Source organism: Simochromis diagramma, unplaced genomic scaffold (assembly GCF_900408965.1).
Source record: "Simochromis diagramma unplaced genomic scaffold, fSimDia1.1 OVJJ01000228.1, whole genome shotgun sequence".
NCBI classification, from domain to species: domain Eukaryota; kingdom Metazoa; phylum Chordata; class Actinopteri; order Cichliformes; family Cichlidae; genus Simochromis; species Simochromis diagramma.
This window is the reverse complement of record NW_024386873.1, coordinates 1,009,750-1,033,671: the sequence shown is the minus strand read 5'-3', so window position 1 is coordinate 1,033,671 and position 23,922 is coordinate 1,009,750. Positions and strand designations below refer to the sequence as shown.

At 50.1% G+C, this 23,922-nt stretch overlaps 2 protein-coding genes across 6 annotated transcripts; both read left to right on the top strand.

Annotated features, from left to right (window-relative positions):
* Positions 1-12,268, top strand: sh2b1 (SH2B adaptor protein 1). The gene is made up of 10 exons (XM_040031830.1): positions 1-214; positions 2,686-4,719; positions 5,250-5,351; positions 5,848-5,939; positions 6,031-6,113; positions 6,230-6,385; positions 6,728-6,939; positions 7,055-7,229; positions 8,210-8,300; positions 8,971-12,268. The coding sequence occupies exons 2-10, from the start codon at positions 3,037-3,039 to the stop codon at positions 8,990-8,992; spliced, it is 2,616 nt and encodes an 871-aa protein (XP_039887764.1). The 5' UTR covers positions 1-214; positions 2,686-3,036; the 3' UTR covers positions 8,993-12,268.
* Positions 12,269-13,694: 1,426 nt separating this feature from the next.
* atxn2l (ataxin 2-like) lies at positions 13,695-23,881 on the top strand. Of its 5 annotated transcripts, none has more exons than XM_040031828.1 (23): positions 13,695-13,883; positions 14,327-14,384; positions 15,048-15,104; positions 15,195-15,266; positions 15,564-15,732; positions 16,016-16,134; positions 16,949-17,040; positions 17,206-17,412; positions 17,581-17,888; positions 17,970-18,056; positions 18,262-18,396; positions 18,495-18,572; positions 18,645-18,706; positions 18,821-19,104; positions 19,191-19,254; positions 19,328-19,483; positions 19,571-19,634; positions 19,830-19,990; positions 20,210-20,336; positions 22,344-22,462; positions 22,601-22,783; positions 23,071-23,239; positions 23,532-23,881. In XM_040031828.1, the coding sequence occupies exons 2-23, from the start codon at positions 14,340-14,342 to the stop codon at positions 23,588-23,590; spliced, it is 2,817 nt and encodes a 938-aa protein (XP_039887762.1). In that variant the 5' UTR covers positions 13,695-13,883; positions 14,327-14,339; the 3' UTR covers positions 23,591-23,881. The 5 variants fall into 5 exon arrangements, with proteins under 5 accessions (XP_039887762.1, XP_039887761.1, XP_039887760.1 ...); XM_040031827.1 differs by lacking the exon at positions 13,695-13,883 and adding an exon at positions 13,890-14,015; XM_040031826.1 differs by lacking the exon at positions 13,695-13,883 and adding an exon at positions 14,022-14,244 and having other exon boundaries at positions 17,581-17,885.
* The last annotated feature ends 41 nt before the right edge of the window (positions 23,882-23,922 follow it).

Below are 23,922 nucleotides of genomic sequence, written 5' to 3'. Positions count from 1 at the left end.
GACCTGCCAACGATCGCGAGATTGAGGCCACTGCGAGAAGAACGGGTCCAGGCAAGGCATAGCAATATTCATATTTAGCAGCACGAGCAGCAGCAGCAACAATAATAACAACAACAAGCAGTTTGTCCGGTTATGTAGGCAGGAGGAGAGATGAAACGCATGGTGCCAGCTTCAGCCAAAGACACGGATGGAGACACGGGACTGTGATCTGCAGGTACACGAGACGCCGCGCGCTGTGCTCAGGAAACACTGATAGCTAGGTTTATTAATAGCTAGCTAGCTGGCTAACGGTTAGCTTAGCTCGCGGAATGTTTGGCTACAACTGCTGTGGGATGATTCAGTGTGTGGTCATCCTCTCTCTGACCACTTAAACCAGCAACAGCTGACTGAACACAGGCGCGACTGAGGGGCAGGTGCGTGGGCACGTCGAGTCTGTGGGGCTAACGTTAGCCAGCTAACGTTGCACGTCTTTAAAGAAGCTGAATGAGCACACTGCTAGTTCATGTTAGCGTGCTAACGAGCCACCTAACGCTGCTGTGAGACGCTCTGTTATCAATAATCTGTAATCAATAATCAGGTGCTGGGGGAAGTGTTCGTGTCTTTTTGTCATTAAGGTGAAAGGTAACAGCGGTCAAAATAAAATGATACTAAAAAATCCGTTTTAATTATGTTTTTAGGAATAAAATGATCAATAAATCAGTTTTCGAGAACCCTGTGAGCAAACAATCTTTAATATACAGTGTGCAAGTCTTACATCATCTTATGTCTTTATATACTGTAGGAAAATAGGAAATGAATGTATGGTGCATTAAAACATGTGCCAAGCATACATGGAAATGTAGTTAATAAGCCAAAAATGGGAGTGTAATTCTAGTGAGATTGAAAGTAAGTGTTTGGTGTGAGCGCCTTTATTCTTCAGCATAGCCAGAAGTTTCTGTGAGGATCTTCAGGAATCGTTCTTCAGGCTTCTTGAAGGATAGTCAAAGCTCTTTTGGATGTTTCTGCCTCTTTGTTCTGTTCTGTCAGGATGATCCCAGACTGCTTCAGTAATGTTGGTCCATGACTGATAATACTCTACTATTGCTCTCTTCAGGCCGTGTTTGGCATCTTTGTCAGGCTGAAAATGATTTTTTCCCGATGGTTTTGCACAGTTGATCAAACTCTGATGGTGCTTTTCAAAGATCTCAAACACCACTGACTAAAATGCAAATGAGAGCCTCCACTGTGTTTTATATGTAATGTGGCATAGCTCAGCCTTAACTCTCCGCTTTCCCTTAAGAACTGATTCTGGACAGCCAGCCCTCTGATGAGGCTGCAGTGAACGTTAGACGGTCAGCTGAAGGTCCAGATGCAAAAACATCATCTTGTCTTTCAAATCGTGATATCTTCTGTACTTTAGATTCAGCCAATGAAATAAGAACAAATGTATTTTTGTGACAGGCAGCTGGTGACAAAGAGCCTAAAGATCAAACTTTTTTCCTATTATGTGTGGACACAGCACTGGTTCATCCCTTGAGTCAGGAGCCTTTTTATCTTTGAGTGATTCATAGGTCAAAGTTCAGAGTCTTAACAAAATCTCAGGTACAAGAACTGGACTGGAAATGAGTGAAAAAGCAGCCAATGTCCAAATAAAAACTTTAAAAGACCTTCAGAAATCTGGAGGCTCCCAGTAAGCAAAATTTCAAGAAATGAGTGGCTTAAAACGTTATACCTGTACCTGTTGATACTGAATGCTTAAATGCCCTCAAACTTCAGAAACTGAAGATTTTTAGTTCAAAGTATGACACGTGCTTACGATGAGATGAGACAGCTGTTATCCAAAAGACTTCCTGTTACAGCAGCCAAAACATTAAACGCAGCCATAATAAAATCACTTCAAATGGAAGTTAAATAAAAAATGTAACAAAACTGAATCATATTTAAGAATCGAAAATAAGAACCAAACTCGGAACCCCTAAAATTCTTTGAGCAATATGAAGGAGCCACAACACGGATTCAACGACAACGCAAAGTTTTAAATGACGAGTCTGAAGAAGAAAAATTAAACTCGCTGTTAGAAGGTAGACATGATCTCGAGAGGCGTCCAGTCCAACATGAAGCCACGATGAGTGAAATAACCGCTGGCGAAATGGGCAGGGTCCTGAGTTGACCCTGCCTCAGCTTCCACTTGATTACCAATGAGAGTGCAGAATAGCACTGATGGGCATGACGCTGTGGTAAATCTGGCAGCTGAATCCTGCGACATTTGTGAGCAAAAACGAAGCATGACTGAACCACTTCCTGTCTCAACGTCACCCTAATGTTAAATTTGCATCTGTGACAGTTATTTAAAAAAAATAACTGAGAAAGAAATCGCTCTTTCAAAATCATCAGTTTTATATTTTTATTCCGGTGTGGATGTTGGGAAAATCAGAGCAGGTATTACAAAAAGTGAAAGCTGAGCTCGTGATTCACCGAAGCCTCAAACGATTGTCGTGTCGTTTCTACGTGTTCTGATCCCAACGGCGCCATTGTTCACCTGATCGGCGCTTCATGTGTGGGTCTGTTTCCTATAAAAATACTTGAATCACAAAAAGATTTCCGGACATTAAAGGCCGTCGTTGATCTCTGGCATGTTCGTCATGCTTCAACAGTTACAGACGCAGTTTCTGCTCGTGTCACTAACGTTGTTTTTTCCTTCTCTAGGATGTGGCGGCGCTCCTCTGTCATACAGACAGACATTGAAGAAGAGGCGGACCTCGTGAATCGTCTAACCTCCTCAGACGGCACGTTTCCTGTGTGGGAGCTTCTTTGCTTTGGTTTTTTTTTCTGGCTGAAGTCTTTAGTCTCATAAATAATGTAGCAGAAGTTTGACCGCCTCTAAACGCCGTCGTTATCGTGGTTTTGTTTTTTTTTGTTTTTTTTCTTCTCCCTCGATGGGGCGGAGCTTCACCCTCGTTTGTAAATTGGTAGACTGATGTGGTGCAGGTGCCCCCCCCACACTGAAGTAATCTGACTGATCATTGAGCCCCTCGGCGCCTCACGCCTTTCAGGAGGATGAACGGCTCCCTTTTAACCCCACCCAGCCCACGGGCGGCAAACTCCTCCCCTTTACCTCCATCTCCCTCCCCCTCTCCTTCCCCGCCCTCTCCTTCCCTGCTGCCCTTGTCCTCGCGCCCTCCCCCTCTCCCTCCGCTGATGAGCCCGCCATCCCAGGCCCATCCGTCCTCGCTGTCGGACACGCCCACGCCATCGCCCTCACCTTGCTTGAGCTGGACCGAATTCTGTGAGCTCCACGCCCGCGTCGCAGCCGGCGACTTTGCACGTCACTTCCGGGCGTTTCTCTTGGAGAACCCGCACTACTCCGCAGACTCTGCCGCTGCCTTCTGCCGCCGCTTCACCGACCGCTTCGTTCGCCATTTCCAGAGCGAGCTGGAGGGGGCTCTCCCGCCGAGCTGTTCCTCTGCACGGGACGAAATGGTGAGCTGGGCTCCCCAGTCAGACGCTACGTCTCTGGAAGAGGAGGCGGTCTCGCCGCTGTCCACGACTGGAGGGGCGGTCCCCCTGTGCCCTCCGACTAACACGACGCGGGGCACGAAGCCAGCGCCGGCACGTCTTGTGTTGGAGAACCGTGGCGGGGACAGGTTTCAGGATTCTTATGCCCACAGCCAGGTCATGCCTCCATCATCTTCGTCATCGTGCTGCTCTTCAGTAGGAGGGAACAACGGGAGGCGTGAGGAGAGTCGGAGCGTGGTGGCTCCAGGGAACGGCGACGCGCCTGTGGAGGAAGAGGAGGACAGCTGGCTCGGGGCGGCGTCCGTCGGCGAAGAGCTAGAAGAACGGGAAGCGGACTCGTCAGAGGTGGACAACGCAGACTCCTCCCACACTCCTCAGAATCCACCCTCCTCAGTCACTCCTCCGCCCGGCTCCAAGGCGAGCGGCACGCCTGGCTCCTCCAAAAACAAGCTGAAGAAGCGTTTCTCGCTGCGGAACGTGGGGCGCAGCGTGCGGGGCAGCGTGCGAGGCATCCTGCACTGGCGCAGCTCCTCCAGCGACGCCACGCAGGCGCAGCTGCCCTCCAGCTACAGCTACACCATGGGCGTGCAGGACACCTCTAAGAGGACCTCTGGCACTCAGCCTCCTACACCCACCTCCTCCATGCCCGTTTCTCTGTCCATGCCCCTCTCGCTTCCTCATTCCTCCTCCTCCTCACTGCCCCCTTCGTCGTCGAGCAGCGCCACCTCCCTGTCGTTGTCAGAAGCCGCTCGGGATCGGCGGCGGAGCAACGGCGAAGGAGGCGAGAAGGAGAAGTGGAGCCATCGTCTGGAGAAGCTCAGATTGTCACGATCCCCTCCTCCCATCCTCACCTCGACCGCCTCCAGCTCGCACTCTGCAACGCTGCCTCCGAGCAGCGCCGCCGCCATGGGTCCTCCGAGGAAGGTGGGCCGGCTGGTACGGGAGGGCGGGGTGAGCGTCAGCTCATCCAGTGACGAATGGAGCGGCAGCCACGGCTTCTCCGGCTTCTCCTTCGGTCTGCTGCATCACAGTACGGACAACAATCCTGCCTCAGCGCAGTCTCCTGGAGCACAGCCGCCACCGGTGCAGTCTCTCGCCAGCGGGGGGAACGTGCCCTGGAGGGGAGGACGCTGGCACAAATGTCGGCTGGTCCTCCGAGAGCGGGACAGAGAAGGTGGCGAGCGTGGAGAGGAGTACTACCTGGAATTCTTCATCCCACCCAAAGTGAGTTCTGAGTAAACCTTTTAACTTGTGTTGGTGCTCAAAACAGGTCAAAGAGAAACGACTCGAATTTTTATTTTCTGACTCAATGAACTTCTGCAGCAGAATCATTAAAAACGATGTTGCAGAAAAGTGGCCTAAAAATCACACAAGCTCAAACATCAGTATGAAAAGTGGTGTCAGTGTCTAAATACTGTTTTTATTTGGGGTCTTCTGAAGCTTTGAGGGTCACAGGAGCCTTTAAAAGGTCCACAAAGGTGACAAAGCTTCACTTCCTGCCATCAACCCAACAACAGCTAAATGTGTTGAGCCGTCAGTCGATTGGTTCATTAGTCAGGCATATAAAGGTGGTTGTGTTGGAGCTGTCAGCAGAATAACTTGTAGCTCAGCCTGTCCTGGTTGTTACTGGTCAGGAGTGGTAGGACTGCCAGTGTCACCATCACCCACACTTCTCCAGCTGCCTGAACACACGACCTTTGACCTGCTGCTGAATTGTGTGGCTGTATAACTAAACGGCAAACCTTTTGTCTCAGTCATCGAAGCCTCGGCTGACTGTCCCCTGCTGCTCCATCGTGGATGTGAGGAGCACCACGGCGCTCGAGGTCCCCGACAAGGAGAACACCTTCCTGCTGCAGGTAATCACACCATCAACCATCAGCTTTGATTCTTATGTCTACACAAACAATCACGTGCCGGCCGCTCAGTGCAATTAGATGCGTGTATGCAATGTGCAGAATGTAGTCTGTGAAAGCTAAAGGCGGCTGAAGGCATACCACACGAACACGGGCCGCTTCGTTGGTTTAGCCGCAGGAACTAAACCAGCAGGAAGAATGTGACAATCCAGACACGTGCGAGCGAAAGCAGGTCAGAAGAATCTGGAGCCTGTGCAGGGTTTTTATTTTTGTGGAACATGAATGTGGTGAAGCTGAGCATCGATGGACTCAAAGCACCATCGGTGCACAGTGGGGGTTTTCCACTGTGCAACTAATCTGTTGGGAATGAGGGGGAGGGGCCTAAACTGATATTAGCAATCGAAGCACTTCCTGTTCTCACAGAAAATGTTTAAGCGGTGGCATTTTCATACATGAAGGTTTCACTGAAACATGAAGCGCGTTCTCTTTCTGCTCTCAGCTGGACGGGACGACGCAGTACGTGATCGAGACGCGAGACGCCGTTCAGATGAGGGCGTGGCTCAGTGACATCAGGAACGGCATCTGTCTCAGGTGAGCAGACACAAAGCAGCAGTGGTATGCTGCCTGACCAGCTCCATACGTTTGTGTGGGTGTGGCTATAAGCACGTTCTCCCTCCCACAGTGAACAGGAAGATGCCGAGGGTGTGTGCGGGGGGCCGTTGGACATCAGCGGGACGCCTGAGATCGGTGACCGCCTTTCACAAGGTGAGTTTACTGAACCTAGACCCCGCCCCGATGTGGGCGGAGCTTCTGTTCATGTACGTCTAACACACACATTGCATAAAAGCGTTTGACCATCTCCGCTCGTTTCTTCACATCAGTGTGTTATGGTGGGATCGGAGGCTCCTCTCCTCTGATGGATCCTCTCCCGCCCGAGCTGCCACCTCGAGCGCCTCTCGATGAACCAGATGGCCGGATTCACGGAGGAGGCGGGGCTAGTCTCGGCACACCGTTTGCTGAGACACCAGACGCCACAGGTGAGCCTGACCCAGAGATTTGTTTTATTTTATTTTTTCAAAAATATTTCTGTGACGCCTGAAGATCCTGATGCATCTGCACATGTATGATCCACATCCAGCTTTAGCCTCTGCTGTTTCAGGTGGCGTGCTGTAGGTGTGTAATGTGGTCACGTGTACAACATGTAATGATGTCAGACATGCATCAGAATATCTGCACAAACGGTTGAATCAGCTTTGCTAAATGTGGAGTAGATTCTTGTCTCTGTGTAGAGATGTGATGGCGGTATGTCGATGCTGTGATGTCACAGCGCGATGACCTTACTAGCTTTAAAGGTTTACACAAACCCTTCCTCCACTCAGGGTCTTTCCTCTTCTCTGACGTGACGCCGGTTGAGGCGGTGGAGCACCCGCTCAGCGAGTGTCAGTGGTTCCACGGCACGCTGTCCCGCCTCAAAGCCGCTCAGCTAGTGCTGGCTGGAGGCCCGGCGAGCCACGGCGTCTTTCTGGTCCGTCAAAGCGAGACGCGGCGCGGAGAATACGTCCTCACCTTCAACTTCCAGGGAAAAGCCAAGGTGAGATGAGAGCATCCCGGCAGATATTAGTCTGGATCACAGAGGATCTCGTATCTGTCCTGTTTGATGAACTGGTTCACGTTTGGGTGACGTGATGATGCCTTCTTCCCCGCAGCACCTCCGCCTCTCGCTGAATGAGGACGGTCAGTGTCGAGTGCAGCACCTGTGGTTCCAGTCCATCTTCGACATGCTCGAGCACTTCCGCGTGCACCCGATCCCCCTGGAGTCCGGCGGCGCCTCCGACGTCACGCTCATCAGCTTCGTGGGAGCTACCGCCATTCGGCAGCCAGGTACGAGTGAGAACACCAGGTGTTCCCGGCGACTAATTAATGACAAATGAGTTTGAATCTCTGATCATGTAACAACTGTTATGACATCACTGATACGGTCTCACCATTTTCAGAAATTAAATCCTTATTCGTTGGGATTCAGAGTTCCTGTTCTTGGAATTTCCATTTAAAATGAAACTGGATGAAAAGTGAATTTAAAAGAGCTCTGAGGAGGCAGGGGTTGCAAAGCAACTTGCAGATGTGCAGCTGCTGGGAAAGTAGGCGCTGTGTCTCCTGTGGTCAGCCTTGCCGTCACGTAGCAACCGTGTTAAGTTGCATTGAGTTGAAACTGCTCAGTCAGGTGTGCAGACGCCTGCAGAGCCCGGCGGTCACCTGTAAGGTGTAACCCAGCTGGAAGCAAACCTGTTTAACGTGTTCGTCTGGGGATTTTACACAAACCCCGCATGATCTGCCCGCGTCACGTTAGTAATGCCACCAACACGTCATGTGTTCCCTCCTTCCTGCAGACTACTTCCTGTTCTGTTCATGTGTAATCGTCATTTATCTTCATGTCTGCTGGCATGTTTATTATACCGATGTTTATGTCCTGCCAGTAAAGTCTCCAGATTACATATTTTAAAAGTTGCTGTTTAATTGCTAAATTTAAAACGTCCTGATGGCTGTGACCTCGGCTGTGACCTCGGCTGTGACCTCGGCCTGGCAGCATGAAGTCTCACCTGCTGAAAATAAGATCCTGGCGTTTTATTCTCAGCTAAAAATGCTTTAACGACAGCACGAGTGTGACGGGGAAACGGCGACCGATCCAGAATCGGAGCCTGAAAACATTGTTTGGGTGGTTTGATTGAACGGGAGTGCCGTCACACCTGTGAGGAGAAACTCCGCCCACCTCCACCCCTGCTCCATCTGTCCTGTGTTACTGCACCCATCGCTGTTCTGACCTCTCTGTTGTTGTCTTGTATCCGTTGGCTCGCCCCTTGCAGGCCGGGACAGGGCGGGCAGTCGGCCTACAGCCTGTGATGTCATCACCACGCGCCATCCTGACTCTCCATCAACCCCCATCTCTGACTGTGTGTAAGTGAGACCGGACTCGGCTGAGAGAGCGAGGAAGTGAATGAACAAGTGATGTGCTTGGGTTTTAGTTTGGCTCTGGTCATGTGACACTCCACAGCCAATCAGGAGAGTTCGGTGGCCTGAATAAATGGCAGCTGTACTGGGGGAGGGGAGGGGGGGATTTTTAGGATAACTGCCCAAAATTTAAAAGAAAACTTTGAATATTTTGTGGGAAAAAAATCTGAGTTTAGAAGAAAACAGGTGAGTTTCAGAGCGAACAGCATTTCTAAACCCCGGCCTGACTGAGTGGATGAGCAGTCATGTGACCTGTTAGCAGGAGTAATGACGTCAGCGTGGCTGAAGCCAGATAAGGTTTTCCTGGTTATGTTCAACTTTAGTTTCAGACCTGTGTGTGTGTGTGTGTGTGTGTGTGTGTGTGTTACCTTGAATTGGACTGCCTCCATGACTCCCATGGACTTGACGACCACTGACTCCTCCCTCCTAACCAGCCACTCACTGTCGTCTCTCTTTGTCTCCCACCTCTCATCTTCCTCTCCTCCGACTGTTTCACTTTCGGTCTTATTTCCTCCTCTTCCTCCCTCATCCTCCTCCTCTTCTGCCTTTATTTACACTCTTCTCCCTCTCTTACCCCCTTTTCTTCCTTTTCTCCTCCTCTCCTCTGTCCTTGCAGACTTGACCAGCAGACCCCGTAGCCCTCCTCAGCCTCCTCCCCTGCCGCCGGGCCGCCCCCCGCCCCCGACTCCGCCCCAGGAGAGAGGAAATGAAATGGAGGTTGGAGGAGGAGGAGGAGGAGGAGCAGCAGCAGCAGCGGTGTCGGCAGTGACAGTCACAATCACAGGAGGAGGAAGCGGAGGAAGTGGAGGCGGTAGCGGAGGCGGCGTGGAGGACTGGGAGGAGAGGGACAGGGACACGCCTCTCCGCCAACTAGAAGCTGCAGACGGAGAAGAGAGGGAGGGAGCGAGGGTGCCCCGAGCCATCGATAACCAGTACTCCTTCTTCTGATGGAGGAGGAGGCGTATGTGTGTTTGAGTGTGCGTGAAAGTTGGATTGGATGAGGCGGCGTACATCATAGCCATTCATAACCAGTATTTTAATTTTGTTAGCGAGGAGGAGGGGGAGGAGTAAAAGTACTAACACTACGTGAGAGAGAGACGTAGAGGCGGGTGAGCGCAGCTTTACGACACTAACGAGCGGTACATTTCTTTATAGCCAGATAAGCTTTGTTTTATTTTGCCGGTACGCCTCGCAGCAGGCTCAGCCCTGTGACGCCAGCAGACCCGACGATACCTCACAGCGGTCCTGTCAGGACGGCACACGCTAGCCAGAGGCCAAACATGCTACAGATATTCCTGCTTTGGCAGCCAGACCCGAAACATCGCGGCGCCGCAGCAAACCGAAAGCGACGGAAATGTTGACTAAAAATGTCGTTTCTGAAGCCGCGCTCGGCCAGGTAGCAGTTTATAAACCCCCACACTAACATTTAAACTCCGCCCACACAACATGTGACTGCTTGTATTAATACTACAGATGATGTTAACACTAAAGCCACTATTTACGTTCACTGCTTCACTTTCACAGGTCTTAGTTTAAATGGTGGAATCACGTTTTTCCGAACCTTCGTCCCAAATAGTTTGTTTTTAGCGTCGTCAGGACGCCGAGGTGCACGTTGTCGTTTCACTGTGGCGCTCTCACTGAGCTGACGGTACGTTCAGCTGCTGCTATTATTTATTCTAGAAACGCCTTTAAAGCAACACGATGGTGACGTCTGCACCGGGATGTTTGTTGGTCGGTGGTGATCGGATCCAAGGAAAAACATTGACTGAATGTGGCGCCGCAGGCTGACGCCTTCATGACAGATTCTTTCCTTAGTTCTTGAAGTCTGAGCGTGTTTTGGGCTGTTTTATTTTCACTTTTGGACACAAATCGGTGCGTTAACTTTTTATTATATTAAACGTCGTTATTGCCAGTGTGAGACTGTAACGATACTCGCTGCTGTTGGACTGAGTCCACCAATCATCACCTTCATCACGGGGGGGGCGGGGGCAATGTTCGGCGAGCTGCTTGTCACTTCCTTTAAAATATCACGTAAGTTTAGTTTGGCCTGTGGTGTCGGCATCATTCTTGATGGACTCGTGAGCATTAAAATGGCTTCGTTTTAATTTGGCTTAAAGTCAGACTTTCTTGACTCGTACGTCTTTAAAAAAAAAAAAAAAAAAACGTTCCTCGGTCTTAAACAGACATTTTTAAGTGGAGTCGGAGTTCGTCAGCATTAAAACATCAGATGTCATCAGTGGCGTTTGGTGCGGCTCCTCAGATTTTTGTTTTTCAAATTTAAATGCAGTTTTTGAGAATTTTAATAAAATTTTAATAAAGCCATAAATTGGCACATTTACAAATTTAATTACATTTTATTTATATAGCACCAAATCACAACAGTCGCCTCACCGCACTTTATATTGTGATGCATTCATGAGGTGACGAATAAAAATCGTAACGTTTCCCTGCAGCGGCCGTCACGACTGTTTTAAATTAAACGTGTCCCAGGCCTGTGCAGCCAGCGCACTGACAGCTACAGAAACTCATTGTAACTTTCATAATTTTTTATTGAATCACAGCAGGATTCCTTTGGAGCAGAGGGCTCAAACTCCTCGTCCACCGCGGGCCACGTGGAGCCCACTGTGACTTTAAGTGGGCAGGGTCAGTGAGACTGTGTGTAAGAAAGTGTAACCATGTTTAAAAACCCCTAACATGTTACACTGATGTTGGCGTGCACGTGTCGACGCTGATGTCGTCGTTCCTGTAGCAGTTACTAAAGACGCACAGCTGTTCTCACTTCAGTTTCATGTAGTTCGGTGCGACGTGATTGGCCGCGGTCATTATCAGCAGGAAAAGCTGTAAAACTAAAATCTCCACCACCCTCCACCTTCAAAAGCATCCAGTGGGCCAGATATGACTCTCTGCTGGGCCAATCCTGGCCCCCGGGCCTTATGTTTGACACCCCTAATTTAGAGTGATATTTATAGTTTTTTTTTTTTAATAATTTTTCTCACTAGTGACCATTCAGGCCTCCTCGAATGTTTTAACTTTCATAAATAACGACGTGCAGTGACATCATGTGCACCCCCCCATCATGCTGCGCGATCAGTCGCACCTCTGGGACGTACGTCCTGAGCAGTAAAGTTTATTCTTCTTTTAAAGAGTTTGGTTTGGCGCCGCCTGAGAGGAGGCGGGTCGGGTCTGGATCAGGCAGGAAACATTTACCTCAGTCACTCAGCAGCATCACTCGGTGTAAATGTCTCTCTCTCTTTCTCTCTCGCTTTTTCTCTCCGACGCTCAAAAAGCATCTGATCTCAGAGCTGATGGTTCAGCACCAATAAGATGGAAATAATACTGATGAGGGTCAGAGTGATAGTATTACATTTGTCTTTGTTTCGTACGCTTCATGTTACACTTGTTCCGACTCATCTTGTGATTCAGTTCAGATGTTTGTGCCTTTTTACGTTTGGGGATAAAAAGAAGGAATGATGACGATATAGGACTCGTTGTGCAGGTGGCGGGATCCCTCGCCCTTTTCAGTCTGTCCCCCCCCTCCTCCTCTGCCTCGTCCTGCATCATTAAAATTATAGCAGCAAATGTCGATGAAATACTTTTTCTCCTTGTGCCTTTCTGTGTCGTCTCATCACCTCTGCCTGCATCTGTCGCTCAGTTCATTTACTCATGTCATAGCCCACCCAGTCTCGCTCTGCTTTCCTTTGCTCATGTACTCGTCTGATCATCATCGCCATCATCATCATGTTCTGTGTCCTTTTCTCAGTTTCAGAACTCTTTGTGCCTTTCTGTCTCTTTCTCTCTTTGCTGGGACCGTGTGTTTGAAGCCGGACGGCAGCGTCTGTCTGGCCTGTGTGGTTAGTTTCAGGTACTACATTGAATTTAATGATAATGATATAATATAAATATAGTGAAACGTACTGCTCTGTGTCTGTGGTCTTTTTTTAAAAACCTTTCCTGGGGTGTTATTGTGGTTTTATTAGACGTTGATCAAATATTGGAGTCGGGTTCATCCACCTTTAAAAAGCTGACAAAAATAGTTGGTCTGAAATTTTCTTAAGTTGCTCCACAGCAGATTTAAGACCAGATGATCAAAATCCCAGCAGTATATTTAATCATGTAAATCGGTGTTTTACTGATTTAATCTCACTTGTTTTACGTTATTCCTTACATTTCATTTTAGAATGTAGTTGCAGTGGCTGACACCAGGGGGCGCTACACTTTGCACTGTTTTGGCTAAAAACCATTAGATAAATGTGGATGTACTTGTTTTAGCATCACACAGACTAAGATACCTGCTAATTAACACTTTCATGCATTGTGACAATCTGGATTAGTAAAAAGTATTTTATTCTTATTTAGGCATGAAAAAGATTTCTAAACTTCATTTTTCATTTATTTTTGTTTAAACGTGCTTTTCAAAGACTTTTACATGTTCACTTAAGTGGACAATATCACCTTTGGAGTGGGTGGCAGGTATGGAGTGACATCAGTGTCCAATGTAGTGGTTTATGTGAAGGTATACAAGCAAACAGCCTTTGAATAGCTGTAACTGTAGTGACCACTGTGTGAAACGGTTAAATAACATCCAATCAAATCCAGCAGTTTCACAGAACTGGAGCTCACACCTGTTGGACCGTCTGTTAGTATAGTGACCTCACAGCAGCCATATTATTGGTCAGAGGGCTCCAACATCACAAACATGGTCCAGAGGTCCAGTTCAGGTGAAGCCAGCAGCTACAGCTGCCTTTCACCTCTCGGTTTGCCTCTGGTGGATGTTGCAGGAACTGCAGATTTCTGAGCTTCTTCAGCTCAAAAGAGGAGCTGCTTCGTCTTCAAGATGGACATGGGTGTATTTGGACAGTCGTGATCTCAAAATGATAAAATGTTAGGAACAATCTGGAGTCCATGATGATGCAAGGTGTGATGCGAACAACCTGAGGTGGTACTGGATAATATTACAGCTCATTTTTAGACATGGGCGCATATTTAAGTGCTTCAATCAATCTGAACTTTCCTGAAAGGTGCATGCATTACTGTAAAGTCAGTAAATTACTGGTTTGCTAATTGATCCTGGATGAAAGCCAGTGAAGGATGATTGAACCGGCTCTCAGGTTTGTCCTTTTTTTGCTTGTTTTTTTTTACTGTCGCGAAGTTAAAAACTAAACAAAAACAAAACGCACGCGAGCGTCGACGTAACATTACTTAAACAGGGTGACGTGTGATTGACAGGAACTCTAACCAATGAGGAAACGACGGCGACAAAAACGAACGAATCGGTTGCCTAATGTAGATAAGTGGGCGGGGTTTGCGTTTAGTGCGCTCGTTTTAATTACCGGGGTGGGCCTGGTGAGTATGGGCGTAGCGTGTAAGTTGCCGCATCGGGGCAGCTGAGTGCTTACGTCACAGGGATGGTCATTTACACGCAGTCCAAGCTGCTCCGCTCATGAACGCGTTCGTTTGACTTTGAACTGGAATCCGTGGATCGGGCCGCCCGCCACAGTGGGGCCGCATCACGTGTGCGGCGGGACCCGGGTGCGGTAAATCGAGCGCACCTGGCGCTGTTTTGTTGTTGTTTTCCAGGTGCGCCGTGTTCGGCCTGTCAAACCGCGTGACTTCGTACCGGGACGGCAACACCGGAGTAACGGGGATGCACGTGACTAAAAAGTATTATTTACACGCTAAGCCTCGTGCACGTGTCACTCTGGCCATTTGTGGCGGTTCGTTTGTTTAAAAGTCGCCGTGTCCCTGAGCTAGCGCCGTTAGCCTGCTGCGCTAGCTTACTTTACGATTCTGCGGTAAAACTGCGCCACCTTTGCGGGACGGCGCCGTGTGTGCGGGCAGGGCCAGATCATTGCATGCTAGGCTTCAGCTGGTTTGGCGGCTTTCTGCAGAGGTGGACTCTTTGATGTCATTGTTCGCGCAGAGGACGTTTTACCTGTAATTTGTCTACCTGACGCTTTCCCCTCCTTTTTCAGGAGCAGGAGCACCATGAAGCCACCTCCACTGACGCAGTCTCCTCCTGTGCGCAGCTCTGTAAGTACAGGTGACTGCTGGTCTCAGACAGGTGTGTCTGGTCAGCTGACACACCTGCTGTTTGGAAACACAGCCTGAATAAAAGGCTTTGTTATGAAACTCCATCAAAATAAGTCATCACAGGCTCAGATGTGGAAGCTCGTTTCTGCCACTGAAACGTCTTTTTTTCCATCCATTTTCTTCCATTTATCCAATTCAGGATTGTGTTTGAGCTGCAGGTTATCCCTGCTCTCATAGGCCGGGAGGTGGGGTACACCTGGACAGGTAGGCAGTCTGTCAGGGCTCGTTAACCTTAAATCTCTGGCCCGTGGAGAACTCAGACGGGGACAGGTTGGGTTAGCGTCTCAACCTTTAACGTTTTCTTCTCTCAAGCAATAAAACAACTAAAATGTTGACTTGTGGCTGTTTGAAACGTGTTTTCATTGGTGGACTCGAGCTGTCAGCTGAGACTTCAGTGCTGAGGCGGCTCTGCGCTGTATTTAATGACAGCTTAAATGTTTGAGGGCTCGTTTATTTCAGGGCGGTTTCCTGAAGCTGAGGTTTATTTCTGTGCTCCTCACCATGGTCCACGTGTACTCGTGTTTTCCCACCTGACCCTTCACAATCAGCTGACTTTACCTGCACCTTAAGTATGACCTGCTCACGCCTCACCTGTGTCTGCAGGTATTTGAAGGCGTCTACAACAACGCGCGCATGCTTCACTTCCTCACAGCGGTGGTGGTGAGTCCGTTTCTGCCTTTTTGTTTCTGGTTGGTGTTTTTTGGCTGAATGCCGCAGATGCGCTGAAGCCGTCCTCTCTGCTGCTTCCAGGGCTCCACCTGCGACGTGAGAGTGAAAAATGGTGCCGTGTACGAGGGAATCTTCAAGACGCTGAGCTCGCAGGTGACTTTTTTAAAACAGCTGATATTTTGACCTTCAGTGTTTTTGCTTCTCAGGGGTTCAGACACACGGCTCTCTCCTGCTGTCCGTTTTGTCTCTTTGCTCGTGTCTGCTCCCGTTGGAGGTTTCTTCCTGTTAAAAGGGAGTTCTTTTTCCCCACTGTCACCAAGTCCTGCCCATAGTGGGGGTTTGTCTTTACTTTGCAATTTGACGCAGTTCTGATGCATCAAACTGCCGTCTGAGGTCACTCCTGCAGAAGCTTCACTGGTTAAATGGCTGTAATCTGTCTGCATGTGTCAGTGTGAGCTGGCTGTGGATGCTGTTCACAAAGTGAGTGACGGAGGAGGAGGAGGAGGGAGCCAGCCCTCTGCTCCCAGGATCGAGGATGTTACTGACACCATGATCTTCAGCCCCGCTGACCTCGTCACTATGACGTGCCGGGACGTCGACTTGACCTTTGCCGTCAGAGGTAAACGGGCTCCGCCCACATTTAGATTAGAACTGCATTTATTTTCTTTAAAAAAACAAAAATCAGGTTTGCGTGTGAGCTCCAGGTCTCAGGGGAGAGTCGGAGCGTTAATGGGGAATATTATCTGCTAGTGTAGACGAAACCTGTGCGAGTAATAAATATTCAAAACTGGATAACGTGATGATCAGCGGCGCGTTAACTGGTTTGTGCGGCGGATGCTGCAGAGATGAAGGATCTGAAGTGGTCAGACCGAAGCCTGATATTTATTTTTTTTTGTCTGCAGACTCGTTCACGGACTCTGCCATCGGCTCGTCGCGGCTGAACGGGGAGCACCGGGAGAAGGTGCTGCAGCGGTGGGACGGGGATGGAAACGGAGACGGCTTTGACCTGGACTCGGACACGGTGAGGAAGCTTTTAATTTACGAAGGGGAAGTTTTACGCTGACCCGCAGCACCCCCTCTGCTCTTACTGACCTCTACTGCTGCCTCTGGTGGACGTTAGAGGAACTGCAGCTCCTGTTTCAGGCCGTTCTCTCACAGCTGAACCGAGCAGACGATTTCACAAAAACTTCTTACTGAAATGTTTTAAAACCAACAACACAAATCAGGTGGACTCTTACCTGTAAATCTCAAACCTACGGTTTTATTAAATTCAAATCAAATTCAAATTCAAATTTTATTTGTCACGTACACAGTCATACACAGTACGATATGTAGTGAAATGCTTGGACAACTGCTCGTGACCTAAAGAAAACAAAAAAGGAAAAGGCTATGAATAAGATAGGAAATAAATATGAAAAATTAAAAAGGGTAAATTTAACTAGGAAGGAATAAAATATAGATTAAGGTTAAAAATGAAATAACTGTACAACACAAATTAGAATGAAGGGTAAATTTAACTGGGAGAATAAGATAAAATATATAAATTAAAGTTGAAAATAAAATAACTGTACAACAAAATACACAATATAGAACTATATAAGAATGTATGAAGAAATATAAATAAATATATACACAATAACAGCAGCGTGATTTAAGTAACAAATGAAGCAGAATTATTTCCAAAGAAAGGTTTTATTATTTAGGACAAACTGATGCTTTTGGCTTGTCAGCACTGCCCTGCTGATTTTGAAGATATTTTCCTGTTGGGTTCACGTGGAGTACCTCGCTGAAATGAGACGTCTCCGATTCATTCGTTTTTTTTCCCTTTGTGTCAGTCGAACGGCTGGGACGCCAACGAGATGTTCAAGTTTAACGAGGAAGCGTACGGCGTGAAGTCGACCTACGACTCGAGCCTCTCCATGTACACGTAAGGAAACAAACCTTTTCAGGTTCACCAGCTGTGTCTCCGTCTGCCAGACGTGAAACATAAAAATGTTCGCATGTGTTGTGAAGCGTCGGCGCCCCGTCGGCTGCCACAGTTTTCATGATTTTAAATGAGGGTCTCTCCTTCCTTCTGTCATGCTTTTCCCAGCATGCCTTTGCAGAGGGGGAACATGGAGGTGTACCGGCAGCGGGAGGCTAGGGCGGCGCAGCTAGCCAGTGAGATCGAGAACAGCCTGCAGTACCGCCGCCGCGTCTCCTTGGAGAACGACGAGGGAAGGAGCGAGGAGGACAAGTACAGCTCGGTGGTCCGAGAGCGGGAGGAGAGGACGAGCCCTGGGTTCACCTCCACGAGCAGGTAACGGGAACGCGGCGCACCTGGCGAGGCAGAAAATAAAACATTTTAAAAATGACCAAAAATTCCCAAAATACAAACTTTCCTGCCTGAATTTGCCTCAGAAGTTCCCAGGATGTTTTCCCGACCTGAAGCTGCTCTCGCTTCCTGTTTCCCTCCCTTGTTTCTCAGGGAGGCGAAGTACGTCCCCCTCCCTCAGAGGGCTCGAGAGACTGGCCCGTCTGCCAGCAGCATCAGACCCGGGGCCTCCGGCCGAGCAGCACCGCCTCCCTCCAGACACCTCCCGCCCAGCTGCTCCTCCCCCAAACCATCCTCTGATAGGAGCAGCCCTATGTCTGTCAGGACCACCTGTTCTCCCAGCCAATCACGGAGCAGCCCACCTGCCGCCAGCAGCCCGCCCCACACCAACCACGTTCTTCCACACTCGCGTTCGCACCCGCAGGCGCTAACCGACACCACGCGCTCGTCCGTAAACGGTGGTACGAAGCTTCTGTGTGTCGAGCAGCTCCCTCTTGTGGTCACATCATGCACTAACGTCTATGTTTGATCCTCTCCTTCAGTTTCATCCAGAATGTCTCCGAAATCCCTTCAGAGACTCCAGAGCAACAGAACGCTGCGGAGCCCGAACTCCCAGTCCACGCCTGCAGGTACCGCGCGCACGCACGCACGCACGCACACACACGCATACGCACGCACGCACACGCACATGCACACACACGCATACGCACGCACGCACGCACGCACACACACACGCACGCACGCACACGCACAAAAGCTGAGCAGAGCTTCCTCCTTCCTTCCTCCTGGACGCTCACCTGTTCCTCCTCTTCCTCTTCCCCGTCTGTCCTTCAGCATCTCGTGCTCTGAAACCAGATGCCCCTCCCCAGGATCCTCCGTCTGTCGACCCCGGTTCCTCCTCCCTTTCCACTGTCACCATGGCGACCACCACCAAACCCACTGGCCCCACCCCCCTCTTCCCCGTGGACGGTGAGCTGATGTTTGATTTATTTGTCGCGTGTGCAGCGCCGCGTGCATGTTGCTCACAGACCGCTGTGTGAAACCTGTGCTAACGTGTTCCTCTGCAGTGAGTGAAGTCCTGGGCAACGCCGCCAAAGAGCCGCCTGAAGGTCCGCCCGCTCCACAGGACGGCAAGAACAGCAAAGGTACAAAAACCTCCACCCGCCTGCCGCTGCCTTCGTCAGCCCTCCTCACTCCGCCTCTCTTCCTGTTCGCAGCTCCGTCTGTGCAGCAGAGGTCTCAGCTGGAGGAGCTCCGCAAGTTTGGCAAAGAGTTCAGGGTAATCACGGTGGTCACATGATGTCACCTGCTGTGATGTCATTTTAAAAAAATGAAAGAAATGGAGCCGTCTGCAGTCGCTGGTCTCACCGAGGTCTTCCTCTTTGTCACTCAGCTGCAGGCGAGCTCCTCCCCTTTGGCGAGCCCCGCCTCTGTAGACACCCTTCAGGACAGCCCCACCCCCTCCACGGAGTGTTCCTCCTCCTCCTCCTTGTCGTCCCCCAGCCCACCGAGGCCTGTCGTGGCTACAGAGGTAGCTCCACCCATCTCAGCACCTGCTGCCCTGCTGCCTGCAGCTCCACCCGGCCCCCGCTCCTCAGGGACGGAGGGGCCGACTGCGACCCCGATCGGAGGGGAGCTGAGCAGCGAGCGAGCGGAGACGGCGACGCCGACTGCAGCGTGAGTGAAGCGAGTAGCAAATGTAAAGACGCCGTGACGGCGCTGTAACACGTGTTCACGCGTCTCCGTGGTTCTGATGTTTTCAGGCAGGTGAAAAACTCGACGCTGAATCCAAACGCCAAGGAGTTTCTTCCCGTTAAAGGAAACGCGGTAAGTCCTCAGAGGTCGCGCCCGAGTCGTGTGCTTCGTGCAGACTTCTCAAACATGCCGCTCATTGTGACAGAAACCCGCCTCGAACCCCGTCCCGCCTCGGCCGACCCCGCCCAGCCCCGCGGTGGTCCTCCCAGGACAGCCAGGAGGAGGGGCCATCTACAGCAGCCCACCTGCACACTACCTGTCCTACATCTCCCCCATCCCCCTGCAGGGACACTCCATCCAGGTGTGTTTTTATTTAAATGTCCGTCTCTGGGGGCGGGGTTGGTGACGACACTGATGTGATGTAATGGCGTCCTCGTCTCCTCCTCAGGCTCCTCAGCTGTATCAGTACACCGTGTCGACCATCAGTCAGGGGAAATACCCCAGACCCAAAGGTACACGCCGCACTCACGCCTCCATATTTGGTGTCCCTGTGAGAAACGAGCGCTTTTCTTTTCCCGTGCCGCCGCCTCCAGTTCAGATCAGGACGCTGTGTGTCTGTTAGTCCTGCAGTTTGATCGTTGGACGTTCAAATGTCCAAATTTATTGAGCTGGTTGAGTTCAGTGATCCAGGTGTTCTTCTGCTCCAGGGTTGGTCGGGGGTCCGCGTCCGGAGCACCACGGCTCCCCGGCCTCCTCCATGATCTCGGCCTCGGCAGCAGGGCCCCAGCTGGTGGCTTCTCCTTACCCCCAGTCCTACCTGCAGTACAGTCAGGTGATCCAGGCCTTGCCCCCACACTTCCACGGACAGGTAAGTGCAGCGTGCTCTTCGCCTGTCGCTGAACCAGGTTTCTGTGAGACGTGTTATCGTGCAGTCGTCACAAAACACGCGACCTCGGTGACGGCCACTCGCTTACTGTTGATGTCGCTGCGGCGGTTACGGAAACATTTGCAGGAAGATGAGTTCACGTTTCGTCTTTTGTGCTTTTTAAAACGTGGTGCTGACTTTGTCCTCTCTCTTTAATCATAGCCGATTTACTCGATGCTGCAGGGAGCGAGGATGCTGACCGCCGGGGCCGCTCAGCCGCTCGGGCCCCCGGGCCCCCAGTTCCCCGGGCAGGCCGACGGCCCGCCGGGCCCCCAGCAGGCCATGTACGGTAAGAGAGGAGCTGCATGTTAAAATTTGAGCTTCAAACACAAATTTATCTCCTTTTGTTTCACATGCAGCTCAGAGTTGCTGCTTAATGACCCACACAAGTAAATATTTATTGTGAAGCAGATTCAGCTTTCAGCCTGAACGTGTCTTCAGCTGAAACAGGACGTTTAGAGACGTCTTTACAGGAACAACAGACGATTCGACGTCTTCGTGGTTCAGACAGATTTGAGAGCTCTGACTGTTTGACCTGATGCGGCGTTCGACTCCTCTGTGATGAAGCTGACATCAACACATCAGGAATAATATCAGACTAGAGATGAGCTCAAATACATGCAGAAGAGTGTAGGCAGGGTGGAGTGGGTGGGGACGAGTGTCGCGGTGACAGATGGTCTTGGTGGTGTCAAAGAGCAGGTTATTGTGAGAACCCCACCCAGTCAGGTGCTTCACCTCCTCCCTACACTCTCTCACTGTGGTGTTGGTGGAGAGGAGGGGGTTCAGGATGAGGGTGGAGGAGACCTGTTGGGGTTTGCTGGTCAGAAAGCTCAGTATCTGGGCGGACCTCGTCAGTTTTCACTCTCAGCAGAGCATCCAGGGGGCCAGATGTTTCACACCCCTGGAGGAGTTTGGTGGTTGCATTGTGTCGTCTGCATAAAGACTAATAACATTTACAGGTCGTGCAAAAAAAGACGTTTAAACTAGGGCTGGGTATCGTCACTGATTTCTAGAATCGATTCAATTCCGATTCACAAGGTCCCGAATCGATTCGATTTAAATCTGGGAAATTTTGACAGTCAGAAATATTATAATTCAGATCAGCACATTTACATATTTTTGAACCTATAAAAAGGAAGCTGACACACGTGAGACTTTATCAAAGGTGTGAGCGTCACAGCAGAGGCCTTTGTGTCAAAGCAGCTGAAGATAAAACACAGAAAACATGAAGGAGATTTTCCTGGTCTGGATTTCATAAAAATATTCTGCAGTCGATCAAAAACGAAAGAAAACCATTAATCAGCACATGAACATCACCTCTGAAGTTACAGCGGTTTTATTACAGACACGGCGTTTTGCATTTTGCATAATTTTAAAAAGTTTAAAAAGTATTTCAACAGCAGAAATGAGGTCTTGTTTTCGGTAGACTGGTGCGTAACAAGCAAGCGAATAATGCAGAAAACAGATTTTTAGACAGAGAGAGAGGGGGGGGGTGCGATTTTTATTGTGGTGGCAGCAAAACAGCAAAAGTCAGAGTGAATCCATGACGATGTTTATGTGAAGCGTAGTTTATTGTTTGGAGAGAGATCAAACTAACAGCTTCAGAATCAGCACAAAAAGGGCGTGAACACAAAGCTCGACCCGCCGACACATCAGAGTCAGCGAGCTGTCGGCGTTCAGCCCCGACCGTGTCCGTGCCGTCGGTGAGAAAGTCACAGCTCACTGATCCTGGGTCTGCGCTGTGTGTTTACGTCTCTGTGCAGAAGCCTGTTCCTGCTCTCAGTTACTGTCTTAATGTTTGGAGGTTGTTGAAGTTTTGTGAGGTTTCACCTGAGATTCTGGCATTTCGGGAAAAATTCATCTATATTAAAAAATTGATTCAGGATTTGAATGAATCGATTTCACGTTATCCAAGCCAGAATCGATGATTAAAACCCGCCCCTAGTTTAAACCAGACTTTGACCACCAGGGGGCAGCGCTTTAGAGCGGATCGTAGACGCTCTTTGTTCGATCCCCGTTTCCTCGGGCTGCTGTTGTAAAGAAGATGCTTGTTATTTGTCTGCTTAAGTAAAGGTTAAAGGTCACTGCGCCATCTTGTGCTTCAAATTGTTTTTGCACACCGTTCCAGCTCTGGTCTGTTCGGCTTCTCTCAGATGATAAAGTCATCGTGGACATTTCCTCTGTGAAAACTCTTTATTTACAATAAAAAGCGTAAAGTCGTTGAAGGTGTGACTGGTTTAACCCACCTGTGTGAGGTGGGAATGCTGATTAGAGCTCATCCTTCCTCCTCTCTCAGCTCCTCAGTCCATCCATACTCACCACTCGGGCTCCCTCCATCCTCCTCAGCCCTCCAGCACACCCACTGGGAGTCACCCCCCACCCCAGCACACGGCCCCCAGCCCAGGACACGCTCAGGTGGGTGCATTCTGACGCCAACGATGACTAATCCATCGAATCTGAAGCTTTTGTTCAAAGTCAGGAGAAACTGATAACGCCGCCGTCAGGTTTGTTTTTCTAAATGTTTTAATGTATTTATTGGTTCACACTCCTCAGGTGAGTCAGGGCGCTTCTCAACCTCAGTCCTTGTTTCACTCCGGAGGTCTGTCGGCTCCCACGCCCCCTAACCTGCCGCCGGGCCACGGCTCGCCGCAGGCCGCCTACGCCATGCAGGGATACGGCCTGCCCACGCCCCAGCAGCTGACCCACGGCTTCCCGTCAATCAGCCAGCTCACACAGGTGAACAGGAAGAGCACCTGCCTGAGATAAACCGAACATGAGGTGTTTCTGCCGCTTTAACCGTTCTTTAGATTCATGTGAGAACAAGTCGGGTTCAGGAATCAGCTGTTCTCACCGTGTGTTGTTTGCAGAGGTAAACGTGAAACCTGGAGTTCTGGATGGTTTATCAGCCAAAATAAAAACATTTAAAGTATTAATCAGCTGATTAATAACGTGAGGTTTCTTTCATCTTTGAGCTCGGCGCCCCCTGCTGTCAGATTGAAACCTCTCCTGTTTGTCCTCTGCAGGCTCACATAACGGGCGGCATGTCGGGACCGCACCACGCTGCCGGCCACGGCCCCCCGCCTGTCATGCTGCACTACGCCCCCCCTCAGCAGGGTGGCGGCTCCAACCCCCAGCACGGCCCGCCGCCCCAGCAGGGGGCGCCGCAGCACTTCTACATCGGACCCGGTCAAGGTGAGGGGAACAAACCTCCCACAGACTTAAATCTCAGCTCCTGCTGCGACCGTCAAACACAGGCTCGCATGAAACTCACAGCAGAAACAAAGTCGAAGGTCGGGTCGTCTGCAGGGAAACCTGAGGGTTATTGGCCACTGAATTATTAGTAAATGAATCAAATCAATGATAATTAGCCTAATCTAAGCTGTGGGAGTGCATCGGCGCCATCGAGCAGGAGACGGTTGGCTCCAGATGGCGCTCCGGGCTGTGAGGAGGATTTAATCCCGAGCTTTTGTTTCGTGTCTTCCAGCTGTCCAGGTCCAGGCTCACCCCGCCCAGCAGCTGTCCTTCCATCCGTCCGCCAACTGAAGCCGGCCGGATTCACGATAGCGGCGTCGCCTCCACCTCGTAACATTCCCCGCACGCCTGACACGAGTTGATGTTCTCACCTGGATGTTTTTTAAAAAGCAGATCAGACGGAAACGCCTCGCGTGAGGCGGAGCTTCTCGATTTTTAACATGTAGGCAGAGACCGTCTGTACACACGACATGAAACTGGACTGAAGACGTTCAAACTGGTGGAAACTTTGTGTGCCCCATTCTTCCTCTGTCCTTTTTACAGACGAAACCAGTTCATTATTAATAAAAGCACTGAAACCGCTTTGGTTCTGTCTCCGTGAAGTTTGATTCACTGTAACCTCC

Excerpts from the sequence above, each read along its gene's own strand:
- atxn2l (XM_040031825.1), top strand. The coding sequence starts at position 14,207 with ATGCTAGGCTTCAGCTGGTTTGGCGGCTTTCTGCAGAG. Across the intron at positions 18,057-18,261 it reads CTCCCAGTCCACGCCTGCAG|CATCTCGTGCTCTGAAACCA; the intron begins GTACCGCGCGCA and ends TCTGTCCTTCAG. Across the intron at positions 19,105-19,190 it reads ACGGCGACGCCGACTGCAGC|GCAGGTGAAAAACTCGACGC; the intron begins GTGAGTGAAGCG and ends TGATGTTTTCAG.
- sh2b1 (XM_040031830.1), top strand. The coding sequence starts at position 3,037 with ATGAACGGCTCCCTTTTAACCCCACCCAGCCCACGGGCGGCAAACTCC. Across the intron at positions 5,352-5,847 it reads AGAACACCTTCCTGCTGCAG|CTGGACGGGACGACGCAGTA; the intron begins GTAATCACACCA and ends TTCTGCTCTCAG. Across the intron at positions 6,386-6,727 it reads TGAGACACCAGACGCCACAG|GGTCTTTCCTCTTCTCTGAC; the intron begins GTGAGCCTGACC and ends TCCTCCACTCAG.